At 35.6% G+C, this 16158-nt stretch overlaps 1 protein-coding gene across 1 annotated transcript in view; it reads left to right on the forward strand.

Annotated features, from left to right (window-relative positions):
• The window catches only part of EML5 (EMAP like 5), a 104454-nt gene that overhangs the window by 69777 nt on the left and 18519 nt on the right, over positions 1–16158 (forward strand). Inside the window, exons 24-29 of the mRNA XM_054201236.1 lie at positions 51–139; positions 934–1110; positions 2044–2245; positions 2961–3087; positions 14611–14689; positions 15778–15907. Coding sequence (XP_054057211.1) covers positions 51–139; positions 934–1110; positions 2044–2245; positions 2961–3087; positions 14611–14689; positions 15778–15907 — 804 coding nt within the window. The remainder of the gene's footprint in view (positions 1–50; positions 140–933; positions 1111–2043; positions 2246–2960; positions 3088–14610; positions 14690–15777; positions 15908–16158) is intronic.

Raw genomic sequence — 16158 nt, forward strand, 5'->3', positions numbered from 1 at the left:
ATGGAATCTTCTATTTAATGTTAATATACAATATGTAATATGTTTTATAGGGAAGCTCTTGCAAGTCAACACTGGTGCTAAAGAGCAGTTGTTTTTTGAAGCTCCTCGTGGGAAAAAACAGACAATTCCTAGCTTAGAGGTAAGGAAATAGACTGCCGCCTTAACTTGATGGCAAATTAGATTTATTGATGCAACTGTCTATACTGCATAAGAGGGAATGATGTATAAAACCGTGATTTTAATTGGTCTGTTGAAAAAGCTTCTTTTCAGGTATTTGCTATCCTTTATCCTTTTTTTGCAGCGTATTTCATTAGGTGATGTAATCAGAATGATAAAATACATAGGGGATATCACATTTGTCTGTTCTGTTAAGAAATGGACATTTGGCTGACTTAGGTACTCATGAAGATCTCGCCGGACTTCTGTATGCCTCTTTTGATACCTCAACACCTTTGGAAACCGATTGTTGATTACTTAGCCCTAAACCTGCTGTGGAAGACGTCATGAATGTCTTTACATAACAATGCAATATAGTATACATAATATACATAGGCAAGTGTAGTATATTGTAGATATTGATTTGTTTTCTCAGACATAGAGCATAGTCATAGGGCAGAGAGTGATAACGGATAATTTTCAAATAATATTTTCTATAAGACTGAAAGGCAGTCTTGAAAAATGTAATTTCTTTTCCCTAACCTGGAAGGGCAGGTAAGGTCAAAAATTTTTAAATACTTCTAGAGGCTTTGAAACTGGAAGTTAACAGAGTTAAAATTAAGGATCTCAAATAAAATCCTGAAGAGTCAGAAAGTAAGTGGTTAATCTTTTAGATGTGTCGTATTTTTCAGTGCAAGGACTTTTTCTTGAAATCAGGTATGGAAGAAAATTGCCTGGGAAGAAGCGTGCTCTGTCTCAAACAAGTTGTTTTTATAGGTAGAAAAGATTGGCTGGGCATCATGGACAAGTGTTTTGGGCTCTTGCTGTGAAGGAATCTGGCCAATAATTGGTGAAGTCACAGATGTAACTGCTTCATGCCTCACTAGTGACAGTAAAGTATTAGCCACAGGAGATGATTTTGGATTTGTGAAACTGTTTCGATACCCTGCTAAAGTAAGTAATTTTCAGCGGTTCGTGGAGATGATGAATAAAACTGCCTTTTCAAAACTGTAAAAACTCATCACTCAGAGCAAAATGGTGCTTTTATACTTTTGAGCTTATGATCAAAGAAGGCATTCAACATTGCACTGCAATTTGCAATGCATTAAACTTTCAGCCAGTAAGAATGACCATTCTGGGTTAGACTGAAGAGCCACCTCATGTCAGTTCTATCACTGACAGTGGCAAATGCATAGGAAAAAACTAAGCATGGGAATGGAACAGGCACCGTCTAATAATATCTTAGGCATTAATATCCTCAGTGTGGTTTTTATCAGTGTCATTTTTAGCCCCTTAAACTATTGTTTTGGAAGACAATGATCATTTCTTCCTCACCTTCGTTTCACTCCACTCATGATTTTAGAGACCTTCATTCTGTCCAACCTCAGTCATTTTTCTCTAAGATTAAGAGTTTTAATACTGTTTAAACATGCATCATTAGAAAAGCCATTCTGGAAACACATTATATTTTTACTGCTCTTCTAGAACCTTTCTAGTTGCCCGCTATTTATCCGTAAATATGTCTTCCATATTTTGCCATGCTAGGGTTGGTAACAATGCACGAGTCTTGACTCCAAATACTCTATGTGCATTTTATTCTTAATCTGCTAGACTATTTTCTCTCTTAGGAAAAATGATCCAGTGTTTATTGCTGGAATCTGTTTATAAACAAATTCTTGTATGCTTGGTATGGAAATATGGTTAACGTTTCATGAAGTTGCTATAGGAGAAGAACTTGGCAAATCATGTGATACATACAAATGCAAAACAGCTGAAGCATAAACTGTAAAGAAGTTAAGAACATTTTGTTGTGCACTGGCAGCTCATTTCAGTTTTATCTAGCAGACTGGTTAAATTTGATTTATGTCTTTTCTTCTCCCTTTTTAGGGAAAGTTTGGAAAATTTAAGAGGTATGTTGCTCACAGTACCCATGTAACAAATGTCCGTTGGACCTACGATGACAGTTTGTTGGTCACTGTTGGAGGAGCAGACACCTCTTTAATGCTGTGGACTTATGAGATGGAAGGACATCGGGATAGCAGGCAGTGTGACAGTGAAGAGTCTGATCTAGATTCTGAAGAAGATGGAGGTCAGTGATAATTTATAAAACTAGCTGGATTATGCTATCTCAAGGAGACTTGATTATTGGAAAACTGCTGATCTAGAAATAATCAAGTTTTACATATGATTGTTTTAATCTTAAATATCGAAGAAAAGATGAGGGGTAATGGGTACAAGTTACTCCAGGGGAGATTCCATTTGGACACAAGAGGAAAATTTTTCACAATAAGAACAATCAGCCATTGGAATAATGTCCCCAGGGAAGTGGTGGATCCCCTCATCATTGGACACTTTTAAGATTCAGTTGGACAGGCGGCTGGGCCATCTTGTCTAGACTGTGCTTTGGCCAAGAAAGGTTGGACCAGATGATCCTTGAGGTCCCTTCCAACCTGGATTCTGTGAATTTAGCAGCAGGTGTCATGTAGTAAAGTCCTATGTTAGTGACCCTGAGTTAAGGCCCAACAAAGCAGAAATGGGGTAGCTCTGAATGTCTCTTGAATCTTTTTTTTAATCATTTTTTCCACAAAGATACTGTAGAGAACCTTTATCTTAGAATGTCTTTTATTAACAATGTTCATGATTCCCAGCTACTTTCTTTCTGTTGCGTGTTTATGTTACTAATAATACAAGGTATAATTGTTCTTGTAGTCCAGTACATTGTTGAAACCTGCACAAATTATGATTTAATTTGTTTTTTCTGGTATCTTATTTTGTTTTGATACTGTGCACTCTCATTTTGTTAGGTTATGACAGTGATGTGACAAGGGAAAATGAAATTAATTATACCATCAAAGCCTTATCAACAAACATTAGACCAATGTTTGGAATTAAGCCTCATCTGCAACAAAAGGAGCCAACCTTAGATGAAAGGTAATTGCTAAATTAAAATTCTAGTCAAGAAAGGAATCTGAAAATATGATTAATAGTAAAATGTAACTATATTGGAATATATATACAACTAAAAAGGATATGTATAAAATGAGTGGAATTATTTCTTTGGAGAAAAAACAACCAAACACCAACTTAAGAAAAGTCTTGCCTAAGGACTAGGTTGTACTTTTTTAGAGAGCACAGAGGACTACAAATGATGTAGGTATACTATTATGTTTGGGGAGTTTTTTGAAATAATTGTGTTATTTGCTGGTGTTTGATATGTTCGTTTTGAAACTTAAATACCAAGTGGTATCTAGTGATGGCATTATAGGCATGAACCTGTACAATTGTTTTATTGAAAGACAGCTCTCAATTTTTTTTTTTTTTTTTTGCCAACAAACTAATCTGACTAATTGAGCTGTAATTGCTTCTCGCATTGTTTCTGTCTGCAGATAACTTCTGCCTTTCTTTGAAAAATTCTGTCCACAGTGGTTCTGCAGTTTCTATTAGTGAGTCTTGGAAAATGAAGGTGATTGCTTTGCAGTGTTAGCTGTATAGCTTGGTTCGCTATCGTGTGCTTTAGAAGAGGAGGGGCTGGGGAGCAGAGTAGAATAAGACCAGCAGGTAAAGTAGTTGTGAAATAAGAAAAAGAGTTTATGACCACTAGAACATAATCTGTTGTCAAATCTGCAGCTGAGCACAGGACCATGAAAGTTGTTTGTTGTCAGCAAAATAGATGTGGACAGTGTATGTGAGGGAAAAGGAGAGAGGTATTCCTAACGCCATACGGTGGCAGCTGAGCGACGCTAGTGTTACAGAGGGAAGTGAGGAGAACACAACGTGGTATGATTAGGTGTAAGGTTATAGAGGAGTAGCAGATTGGAAGCTTCCTGCAGGAACGTGAGGAGCACACGCCTCTTTCCACAGTGAAGCCGACAGATCTGTGATGCCCTTGTTGAGAAACGCAGCCTGACATTTGTGGGAGGTTTTTTGTCATCTTTTGTTTTTAAGTTGTGCTGCTGAAGCAGAGAATGGATGCCTGCGTATAAAGCTGTGGCTCCCTGTCTTGCATTTAAAATGAGAAATGGTCTTTCTGTTTATTAATTAAACATATTTGATGTGGAAATCAAAAAGAAATGTCCACGGTATCAACATTTTTGATTTATATTTACTCTTGTTAATGAAAGCTGTGATTAAAGATTTTTTTGTTTTGTTTTTTAAATGAAATCACAGACTTCTTGTATTTCACTCAATAATTGTTTCTGGAAACTAGATTCTAATTCAGAATGCATAAAAGTTAATGAAAGAATTCCATTGCCTGCATTGTTTAAAAGTTGGGGCCCTAAAACTTCAAAGAAAAGTTTCTGTGAAGAATAAAACAAGAATAAAGTTACTATAATGCATTTTAACTTCTGTCCTAGTTAATATTGTGTAAAATTGGTAAATGTTTTAGTAAGTCTGCTTTCAGAGATACTAATTTTTATTTTATTTTTATTTCCCTTTGGCTTCCTATGAAGGCAGGGGGTAGTGAGGTAAGTTCATTTACACAAAGTCCAGGATCAAACGCATTTTAATAACTTAAGCTGCTTGGGAAAGTAGTTATGCTTTGAAATAGAAGTGAAGACTTTAACTCTTTGCTATTAAATAGTAGCTTGTTAATGGGTAGAAAAGGGATAAGGGACAATGAATAAGCCCAGTTCTCAGTCTGAGTAAACGTGAGTGGGTGCTAAATACAGTATATGGGAGGTTATTAAATCTCATCCTCTTTTCTTAATACTTTGGAGTGGCTAAGGAATGGCTTGATTTAAGTAGCTATAGTCAGAGAGCTTGCCTAACTTCTTGTGGACTTCTGTAAGACTGTATCACAGTGTTGGGGCAGAGGTCCAACATGGAATAAAAAGTGCAGGGAGCACGTTGCAGAGATGTCTGAGGTGGCCATATGAGCAGTATCACCACATCTGCACCGCTGTGTTGGAGCTAATAAAGCTTCAGGGACAAGAGCAGCGTTATTGACTGGGCTGCAGCATTTTACCAATGCATCTACACTACTTCAGGATGTGAGCTGGTAGGTCCACGTAGCATTCGGATGACATGCAGAGTCACTAGCTTAGGTGCCTGCATTAGGTAATGAGGTTTTGCACATACTCTGTTTAGAATATACACATACTCAAAACCATGCTCTTACATTTGTCGCACAACAAATGCTCAGGCTGTAGGTTACCCTTCAGACTTTGCAGACTGAGCTGCCAGGACACTTGGACCTACACTGGTTAAGAAAGGAGAACCCCTCTCGTACCTACCTGGACCGTGTTTCCACAGTGAAATCACATCCCTGTGGTGACAGATGATACAATTGTGTTAACCTCTACGTATCCTTCTGCAGACAACTTGACAGAATCAAGAAAGCCACTGTCTTCATCTAAATTTTAGATCAAACCACTAGCAATCTTTATCAAATTAATTCTGGTGTTAGGCTTTTAAAAAATGTATGTCTGTAAAGTCAGTGTTTCTGTTGAAGTTATACAAAGCGTGTATAACTTATACAGACTTTTCTTCTGTGTTTGTTCATTTACAGGGTATTTGAGTATACTGCTCAGAGTGTGGGCAGTACATCTGTGGCATTCCATGTTGTGTGTAGGCTTGTTACATTGACTGCCAAACATTAGAAGAGATATGTTTCTTGTAGTAACACTTTATTGGAATCCTTGTATTCTCAGGATCACAGGTACACACCAGTGTAGAATGTGCTTCTGAGAATGTCTTTCAAGTAATTTTGACTTTGCGTATAAAGGAGATTCCTTATTAGGAAGTATCTGAACCTCTTTTACTATTGAATGTAGGAAGAGTTTAGTTCTTTATGGGAGAAGATGGAGGTAAATACTGCCAGATAATTGAACTCTAAGGCTGTGTATAAAGACTTTAAAGACCATACCAAAAATGTATTTACTACTAAAGATTGTTGTACCTGACAGCTGAAGTGGAATTCATAAACCCTAGCTGTGTAGTGAAGTTACATCTGTATAGAAGATATATGATTTTTAGTATCCAGAGTATTAAATGAGATAAACAATAGGATAACACTAAAGGAAGAAGCATACCTGAAATCTTACCTCTTTCCTACTACTATCACAAAAGCACATCTGTGAGGCCAAGAGTTGCAGTCTAAGACCACGGCTTGGATTTAGAGTCGGAAATTACTCAACTGGCTACCAAAAATTGATTCACTAAACTTATTTTGATTCTAATATTATTAGAAAGGTTGAGTTGATCTTACCTTTTATGTTGTAAGTAGTAGGGTGATATAGGATATCAGAGTTGTAGGCCATTTAGTCTATCAAAAATGCAAATACATATCACCAGGTGGGTCAGAACAGTGTCACTCTTTTTGCTAAAGCTCTGCAGAAAGCAGTGAAAGAATCCCTAGGGTCAGAAAGACCCTGAGCAAAAGAGGCTGCAAAACACTGGAGTCTGGTGGGTAGGTAACTTCTCTGTGAAGTGTGGAACATGGGATTCTGCTTTTGGTGTAGCATAATAATTTTCTTCCAGTGACCCTTAATTCAAAATGTAAATGTGATTCCCAGAACATGAATCTGAACAAAAGGTTATTTGCTGTCCAACAGAGGTAGTGTTCTCAGTTTTCTGGTTTTGCTCGTAAATTACTTTTTTTCCTTGCAATAGCAGAAGTTAAAAAAAAATATTGTTTTTCTCTTCACAATAGCACAGTTTTACTAGGAGCAGTGGACGTTTCTATGTCTTAATCATTTTTATGGCTAACACATTAACTTGAGATGTGAGTTGCTCATACTTCTAGGCAGTGATGTTTTTATTTTTTCCTTCAGGACAAACATGATTTTCCCCACTTTTTCTGGGACTTTTTTGGTAACAGTCTTATCTAAGCAATTCAGTATTCGAAAGAAAATGAGAGAGGCAGGTATTTTTTCAAAATAGGAGGTGCTAGCGCTGTAAAGGTGTATATGTTGAATAGAAATATGCAAAAATACATAACCTATTTTAGATCCTTATGTATTCATAGCGGGAAGGGAATCATAGGGAACTATTTACAAACTAGTCCTTTACTGATCCAGAAGTGAAGAATTTTTTTTTACCTGAAGCAGACAGTAATTAAACCTAAATTGTACTTCCAAGGGGCTGGAAGAGGGAGGAAGCTACTGAAATGAGGCTTCGTTTATCTGAACCTCACAATTATCACCTTGTAATTGCCACTGAAAGAGAAATTCAGAGATTTTATACAAACATCTTCCATACGTTTTGGATAAATGAACAAAATGCAATTAGATTTTTTTGCTTGCTAGTCTAGTGAGTTGTGATATGAATGTAAATAGCACAGATTCCAAAGTTCTTTTGGTAAAAATTTAACTTTATCCTCTCCTTTCACTCTGTCAACTTGTGTGATTTGGGAAAGGGCAGAAGCCAGGAATCAAAATGAAAAATTATAGCAAGGGACTTTCTATTAGCAACTTCTTCCCTCTCTCTGTTCACCCTGTTTGCAGAATAAGTTAGATTACAGGAAAGTTTAAATTTCACGTTAACTTTTTTTTAAACAGTTTTAGAAAGAAAGTAGGGCTTTTCGAAGCTGTGAATCAGTTGCCGCACATTGGAATGTATGTTAGTACAGGGCATTAACCTTGAGATATAAACCCTGAAATATCTGAAGATTTCATTCTTCACAAGCAAGAATTTCATTATCTTCAGTTATTTGTATTGCTGTGGTTTATAGCACTAGCAATGCACTAGAACAACATTATGGAAAGGAACAGTCTTTCCTCACACTTTACCAGTGTGAGGTAATTATTTTTTCCTCCCAAAGCTGAGCTAAAGTCCATGTCTTTGAGGAAATCAGAAAGCCAATTACCAAAGTATCAAGATTTAACAAATAATCTCCAGTTTTGAATGCAAGGAGAAAAAACTATTCATTTTTCAACTAAAATACTCAGATGTGACCAGGAAAGAAATGTCTAGCAGTACAATTGCATGGCCCAGTGATGAGGGTTGGAAGATTTCTGTTTGGGTTCTGATCTGTGTAGACTGACTTTATCAAGAGAATCTAAGAAGTTACACGAACAATATGCATTTATCAAAGACCTCAAGAAAAGGGTAACCGAAACACAGGCATATTTCTAGATAGGTTGAATACAGCTCCAAATGTCATGCATATTTCAGTGATGAAGACAACACAAAAGCCTTTTATGAAATCTGCCTTGAATCAATTAGGCATCCAATCATATCTCCATATGTGTAAATATTTGCCAGCAAATAATTAGATATGTCACATGTGGTCCATACGGAAAATCTTGTTCCTTACTTAAATCTTGAAATTAAAGAATTGAAACTGCCAAATGAAAGCTAAAAATTTTCCTCTGACTACATGAACATTTTGTTCAGTGGACTCAAAAAATTGTAAGAGAAAACTATGCTCCATTCTTGATGAAACTCATTTCCCCTGCATAGCGCTTACTCTGAAAAATATCTGAAGGTATTTGAATTCTGTAGTCCTTGAAGAATTGCATGTTATTGACTGTAAAACCAGTTCAAGATACATTTGAATTTTATTGGGAGAAAAGATTTAGCTGTTTCCTGTATGAAGAAATAGTGTGCCAGTCTTGCATTGCAGAATAAAGTTGGAACTAATTAGAGGAGATTCAGTAAAACAGATTATTTTCATTGAGGGGAAAAAAAAATCCATTTCTGAGTTGTTAACACTGTTTTCTTAATTTTCTGGAAAGTTTTCTGTAACAGATGAGAGAAGAATTATTTTTGCTTCACCATTAAGTAAAAAAGACTGGTAACTAGTTTCCTCCTTGCTGCAGTGGAATTGCTTGGTAGTTCTTAAAAGAAAGGCAAATCAAAACAAAGGAAGTGTACCTGCTAATCAGACTAATGAAAAGTGCCAATGCACAGTACAAATATTAGGAAATAATCTCTACGTGCCCATATATTCTGATGGCTAATCATGATTTTTTTGCTAGTCACAGTGTAGGAGTAGTCATCATATGTGACTGAGAAAACCCATCCAGTTCCTCAAATTTGTGAAATAGATGCTGAAATATCTTCAGTTAATATAAACTGAATTAAATAGTTGTTAAAAAACACTAGATCAGCAGTGCTTAGTACCCCACGTGTTTTGACTATCTGAGATAATTGTATTTTAGGATAACTGAATGTTATTTTTATGAGTGAACTTGAACATCTGTCTTTAATAGTGAGTTGCCTGTTCTATCCATCAGCTCATTTTGGGAAGTTAAACCTGCACAACCTTTTTTTAAGTAACTCAGGTGTTGTGTTTGCCGACTCTTTAAACACTTGATATGCATCCAAGGTTTTTGGGTCTGCTTCTGCTTTCTTTCTGTTTACAGTAGGAATCATTCCTAGGAATTACGTTCTGATGCCAACACATGTTCAAAACTCTTATTTAAGTGAATGGAGGTTGTCTGTACAAATAATAGATTTACGTAACCTATGAAGTTGTGAATAATCCCCTTGTTATAAAAAGTAAACAAACCAGAAAGTCAATAATAATTATTTCTATGAATAATTCAGTGACACCTAGCTTTCAGCCAAACTTGTATAAGTAATCCTTTTCTCTTTCCTACCTGCTGCTGAAAGAGGTTCCAGGTAATGCTTTTATTTTGCTATCTAGTCCATGTTTTACTGTCATCTCCCATTTTCCTTAAAAAGCCATCTGTCATGTTGGGTGCTATACCATGCACCTATCACTCTTCAGAATATTGGCGTATTACAAATTTTAAAGTTATATATATTCATTGTAGTTCTGTTCCATACAGTAAGCTAGGTATTTCTTTACCTACCAATATAAAATTAACTACATGGACCATTAAACTTCCCTATGTTTTACTAATAGTATTTTTCAATAATATTTATTAAAATATAGAGATTAGCACTCTCTCCAGTCCCTAGTAGACAGCCATCCACCTCAAAAATGGATTGTTTTACATTTGATGGGACAGTCTCGCCTGACATGTCAAGGTGTGTGTGTTGTTAAATTATTTAAGTATTAGATTACCTATATCCATGTTAGTGCCTATAACATGGCACTTACTATTCATAGGAAATAGGAAAGTAATTATGACTAATCATTGTCAAGAAGTGGTATTTAAAAATTACCGGGTTTCATTATCTTCTAATGGAAATCAGACCTCTAAAGTTTCAAAAGTGACACTGAGAATCTTATCAAGAGTAAATGGAAAGAGCTCCTCCTTACTTTTAAAATTAATTCTCTACTTCATGCTTGCCAACACCTGTTGGGGAGGGCAGTGAAAGTCACTTCATGTTGAAGGCGAGTGCAAAATCAATTGTTAAATTCTCTGCAAGTCCCCCAAAGTACGAGGGGCAGCTATGGGTGACCCTCACAGGAAGGGGCTTTTTTCTTTTGTACCCACAGCTATAATTTGCTCTATGAAATCATGCCTACAATAACCTTTGGATTTTTAAAACAGAAATAGATGTGATTGACATTGCCATAAGTTACCATGGAACTCAAAGAATTGATGGCAGTTTATATTAACCGGAGAAGACCATCCCTTTTTCTGTTAATAACTTTAGAAACTCAGTATTGATAATGAATTAAGGAGTGAAATACAACATCATGATACAAAACAACATGGGTGGCAGTATCAATAATATTAAAACTATGTCTAAAACCATGAAAAAGCGACTTCTTTGTTTCAGAAACTACTGCGAAATGCTTTTATTCCATTTTTATGGTCTCATAACATGAAATATTAAAATATATATATGGATTCTATTTTCATGTTGAAAATAAAGTGTCAGTTTAAGGTATTTATGTCCCCTGTGATAGATGGCTGGAACTTTACTTCCACATGTTCAAACTGATCCCATCCATATGTGCATTCAGCCCAAAATGTTATTCACGCTCTCCTTCCCATCTTTTGCACACTGTTTTTGAGCATGCAGCCAGTTATATGTGCAGGTATATGGTCACTGTGTGTTTTATATGCCATTAGTCACTTTCCTGCACATTAAATAGCAAATGAAAAATATCTTCAGTTTTTGCACCTTTAAAAAAAGCACTTGGAAAATGTATTATGGTGTCCTTCAACATTCCCGCTTTTAAATGTCAGCTTGAAACTTAATTGGGAAAAAAATACTTACGTGCTTGTAATTTGCGTTCCAGTTCCACTGCTCTGAATCAATATAGAGTTAGTCTTTCATAGATGGGTACTTGTATAAATGGTTTGAGTGGCCTGTGAGATAATACAGCTAAGTATAAATTAGCCAGTCAATTGTTATTGACCAATGTACATTCACTTTATTCTTTTGTATGGTATTAACTATACAATATATCATAACCCTCATAATACCGTACCATGGTATGGTATTAACTTATTTGTTAATATTTTGGGGATTCAGTGTGACCCATTTCACAAAAGAGGTTGGGAAAAAAAGTTGTTCTTTATGAGAGAAGAGGGAATCTTAATGTAAATTTACCTCAGATGTTTGATGAAGCTGGCTGATATCCCCACCCACCCCGGCAAATTTTAATTGGACCTGGGCTGTATTAGTTTCTCTCTTTCTCTGTCTCTTCATTTACTTGAATAAGGGCAGGTTTTTATTCTCCGTATCACTGAAGTGCTTTCAGAAAGCCCATTCCCCACACAGAACCTGTGCCTTTCGGTTTTTGTTCATGCATTTCAGTAGTTTTACTTGATTGGATTTGATTAACTTTGAGTGGCACACAGTGATAAGAAGGTTTCTGTGGCACTGGATGCTTCTCGATCAGTGTATTTGTAACTGAAATTGCTCATATACTCTGAAGGGGGGGGAAGAAATATGGCCAAAGATATTTTTTTCCTCCGCAAAACTTCAGATGACTTCTCTCCATATATATTTAATATGAACAACATTATGACCTATTGGGAGTGTTTTCTGTTCATAATTTAGAAGCTTCTAACTAAAAGTGTAGTTTCTTTATTTTTTAAAATTAAAAAGTGAGAATTTTAATCATGCTTAGCGATACTATTGTTTTAATATGACTAGCCTAGATGAGAGGATGCTAGGAGTCAGTGGTGATAGGACAGAAGAGAAGAAGGGACCTGGAAAATAGCTGGTGTGCTAGGAATTTTGCATCAAATTGGTAGAAAGAATTGGTTGAGAGACAGTGATTCAAAAATGGTCATGAAATTGGATGTTGGGATTGCTGACAGAAATCAGATATATTCCTGGCTTCCCGTATTGGCCAACATGCTTGTAGAGATGATGAGGGCAGCCCAGATCGTCCTTGTTTAGCTTTTCCTTCTCTTTTCCAAAAATTAGGAGAATACTTTTTCACCTTCACGGACTAAGGGACAGGATGTTAATGGCTGTGAGCTAAGTCCAGGCTATAACTGAAAAAGAAATTCGAATGCTTTGCTTTTCTGTCTCAAGGTGTATGTGAATTCCTTCTAACTGCAGAGCTGAGATGAAAAAAAGATCTTTAACTGAGGACCTTTGAGAATGAAATCTAGGGGTACATTCCCACCAGACACATTTCAAGCAGGACAGAAAGAGTGCGTTTAAATGCCATTATCTTTGAATATTTTTCTCTGAGCGAGGAGACCTTTAGTGCATGTCCACATTGGACTCCTTTTCTGACCTTCATTGCTATATGTGGTAGATGTCCCCAGTTTTTGCCTTTACTGATGCTTTAGTAGAAGTCTGTTTTCCAAGAGTAAAAATTTTAGAGTAGCAAACCCCAAATGTTAGACTGCCGTTCTTTGTGAAGTTATAAAAGTCTTTCTCCATACTTCAATTAGTGTTCTCTGTTTTCATTTGCACTTATTTATGAATGAATATGAAATGTGAACCTTAGTTATTTTCCTTCACGCCTTGAATTTTCTATTTAACTTCAAATTATTATTTCATATTTTGCTCTGATAAGAATGTGTTTAATACAGCCCATATTCCCCCTCTGTGAAAGGACTCATTGTCTCAACTATCCAGTGTAAAGCAGCAGTATTTGTTTTTAGATCTGGATTTGGATTTTCTGTTGTAAAAAATTTTACATTTCATAAAATCTAGATTTATGATGCTTAATGTAATACTTCAAGTACTTCCCTCTGGCGCTATCTAACACAACAGCGAGTTTTAATAAACTTGATCATGTTTGTGTGATCCAGGCATCCAACAGACTTTTTTACCAGACAGGAATTTTTCATCATCGGTTTTTCCTCTGTAATTTTTTTTGCCATAGATACTTTACAGGCTTCTAAGTGTAGGGGAAGTAACTGAAGTATCTCAGAACTCACTACGTAGTTGCGGTATAATTTGCTTTATAGTATGTGCGAATCTTTTGATTGGTGATATGACATCAACCTATAAATTGTACTAAAATTATTCAGGGAAAATGGAGGAATAAAGCTCAGAAAATGGTATTTTATTTGAATAACTGAAAAAATACTTCGAATGTAGTTCAAAATATACAGTGTACAAACAAACCATAGTCTGTTGCTCTTAGAAGAGACATGGTGATTATTTTGCATCAAAGTCATCATTCAAGACCAGAGATTGGAATTAAAAGTACTTCATGCTAAAAAGGGAATATGAAAGAGAGCTGACCTGTTGCTTTGTATGTGATATTAGTTTGTCACGCAGCCTTCTGGATTAAATCGCCTAGATTTCATTGAATCTATCTGTAGAATTTATTTTTAAACTAATTGTTCCTCTTAAGGGTCAAACTTAAAGGTTTCTTTTTATGGGCACATATGCTGTATATATAGAAGCAATAAGCAATGCTCCTGCAAATTACTAGAAATAATTGCATAATTTTGATAAATGAAACTTATTTGTTTGTATGTTTCTTTGTATATGAACAGTTAAACATAATCTGAAAGATATGTTACAGATATTTATCAAACGTATCTAGTTGAGATTTCTTAATTAAATCTGGGCTATTCAGAACAGTGGAACATGAGTTATGGCTGATATTCATGCATTTGCGTGGTGATGGCTTACTTCCAACTAAGCGTTTATCAGTAATTTGTTTCTGTTGATGCAAGAGTGAATGGGCAGGTAAACATGGAGTTAGTTCTTTATGAACTATTAAAAAAATAGGAAGAGTTAGGGCCTACTGAAGGTGTTTGGGAACAGGAATGATTATCTCAAGTATTTAGATTAATCAGGTAAGCCTTTAAAGTTTACGTAATAAAAATTGCTACAGAGATGGAAGTACCTTAAGAATATAGCATGAAAAAGCTAAGAATATTTTATCAGCGGTCGTTCATTGCAGAACAGCTTTTGCATTAACCTCATGGATTGTTGAAGAACTGTCAGAAAACCTAGCATGTTAAACAGAGGTGGTTTTTTGTTGCCCCGCCCCCCCCCCCCCCGCTTTGTCAGAGGTATTTCTGTTAAAGATGAGTACAGATATCAGCTAAGCAGGATAGGGCTGTAAGTTTTCCATATGCAGTAGCTGGTTGGAAGGTGCTGTGTTAGTATGGAATGGGTGACGGACAGCCTTCTCTTATTCACAGTTCTTTATTTCAGACCACCAGTTAGTAGGGCATTGCCACAGCCGGAGAAACTTCAGACCAATAATGTTGGGAAAAAAAAGAGACCTATAGAGGTAAGAAAAACATTGACGTCCTCTTCCTCTCCTTCTAGGACGTTTTTTTTCTAGAGATTGACATATTTGTGGACACACTAAATGATTGGTTCATTTTAAATGTATCAAAGATGGAAATATTGAATAGTGAGTAAATAGAGAGCAAAAAAAGTGGGAGATAATTTTTTTTTTTTGTAAATCCAAAAAAGCCTGGTATTAATTTTTCTTGCAAACAAAATGGAGCACAACTTAATTCTTAGTAACAATAAAACCTTTTAAATGCAGTGTGTTGAAAGCAATATGTCCTGCTTAGATAACTGAATTGTTAATGGTGTACTATTGCTAATTAAAATAAGCATCTTCTACTGATTTTTTTTTAATTTATTTTAAAACTTTTTTAAAATTCGTAATTGTTGACAGTTTTTAAAACAAAATTATTTTTAAAAATTATTAATGATGCGTTTAGCTCAGGCACATATTTTTTTTTTTTTTCATTACATGGCCTATCCAAATAAATATACTCACTTTTGATTAATCTGAAGCGGAAGTTTCATCTAACCTCGAAAAATGCAGTTTTTTCATATCAACTGAAATATTTTCTATGATAGGAAACAAAATGTTCGGTGTAGCACAATGAACGGCCTTTTGCCATCAGTGTCCTAGAACTTTTAGGCTATAATTCAGCTTTCTTAATTGCCAGCTGGAATTCAAGTCATGGACGAATGGTTGTCATTCTTTGTTTCTGAGTATCTTCTGCATAAAAAGAGCTGTGTTTTTCTTGGCTCACTGTAATTTATTTATTTATATGCATGTGTTATGAGTCTCTCTTTCTGTGCATATACGTGTGTGTGTATACACATACAAATATTCTACAGCATCCCCCAAACAGAGATGACAGGATGACGTGACTGTCTACGAGAAGAATGAACAGGAATGTAAGCTGACAGGGAAGGCAGGATCTTGGTTCCTGTTGGTTTGAAACATCGTTAAACTCCTTTTCCTTTACTGCATAAGGACATATTTGAAAAATAAAATCCTGGAAAAGATTGTAAAGTTCATAACTGCTTTCAGGTTTTGAGTATCTAATAGCTGGAAATATCTTTTTTTAGGACCTAATTTTGGAGCTTGTATTTGGGTACCGAGGCAAGGACTGTAGAAACAACGTGCACTATTTGAATGATGGTGCTGATGTAATATATCATACCGCGTCTATTGGCATCTTGTATAACGTGGCAACAGGTAGGAGAAAACCCACTTGAGGAAAAATGTTTCTTCACACGTGTGGAGTTACAGTTTATGAAGTAACTGGTATGCTTTAAATCATGTGGAAAAATTATTATTATTTGCTGAAAATTCAGTCTGTAGAAATGATTCGCAATAGCTGCATAAATATATTGAAATGTTTCTGGTGACTGAATTTTGAAGGAAGTAAAGCTTTGATTATTTTGGTATTAACTTTCTGAAATTTGCTTGTTGAAATGATCACAGAA

Source organism: Rissa tridactyla, chromosome 4 (genome assembly GCF_028500815.1).
Source record: "Rissa tridactyla isolate bRisTri1 chromosome 4, bRisTri1.patW.cur.20221130, whole genome shotgun sequence".
NCBI classification, from domain to species: domain Eukaryota; kingdom Metazoa; phylum Chordata; class Aves; order Charadriiformes; family Laridae; genus Rissa; species Rissa tridactyla.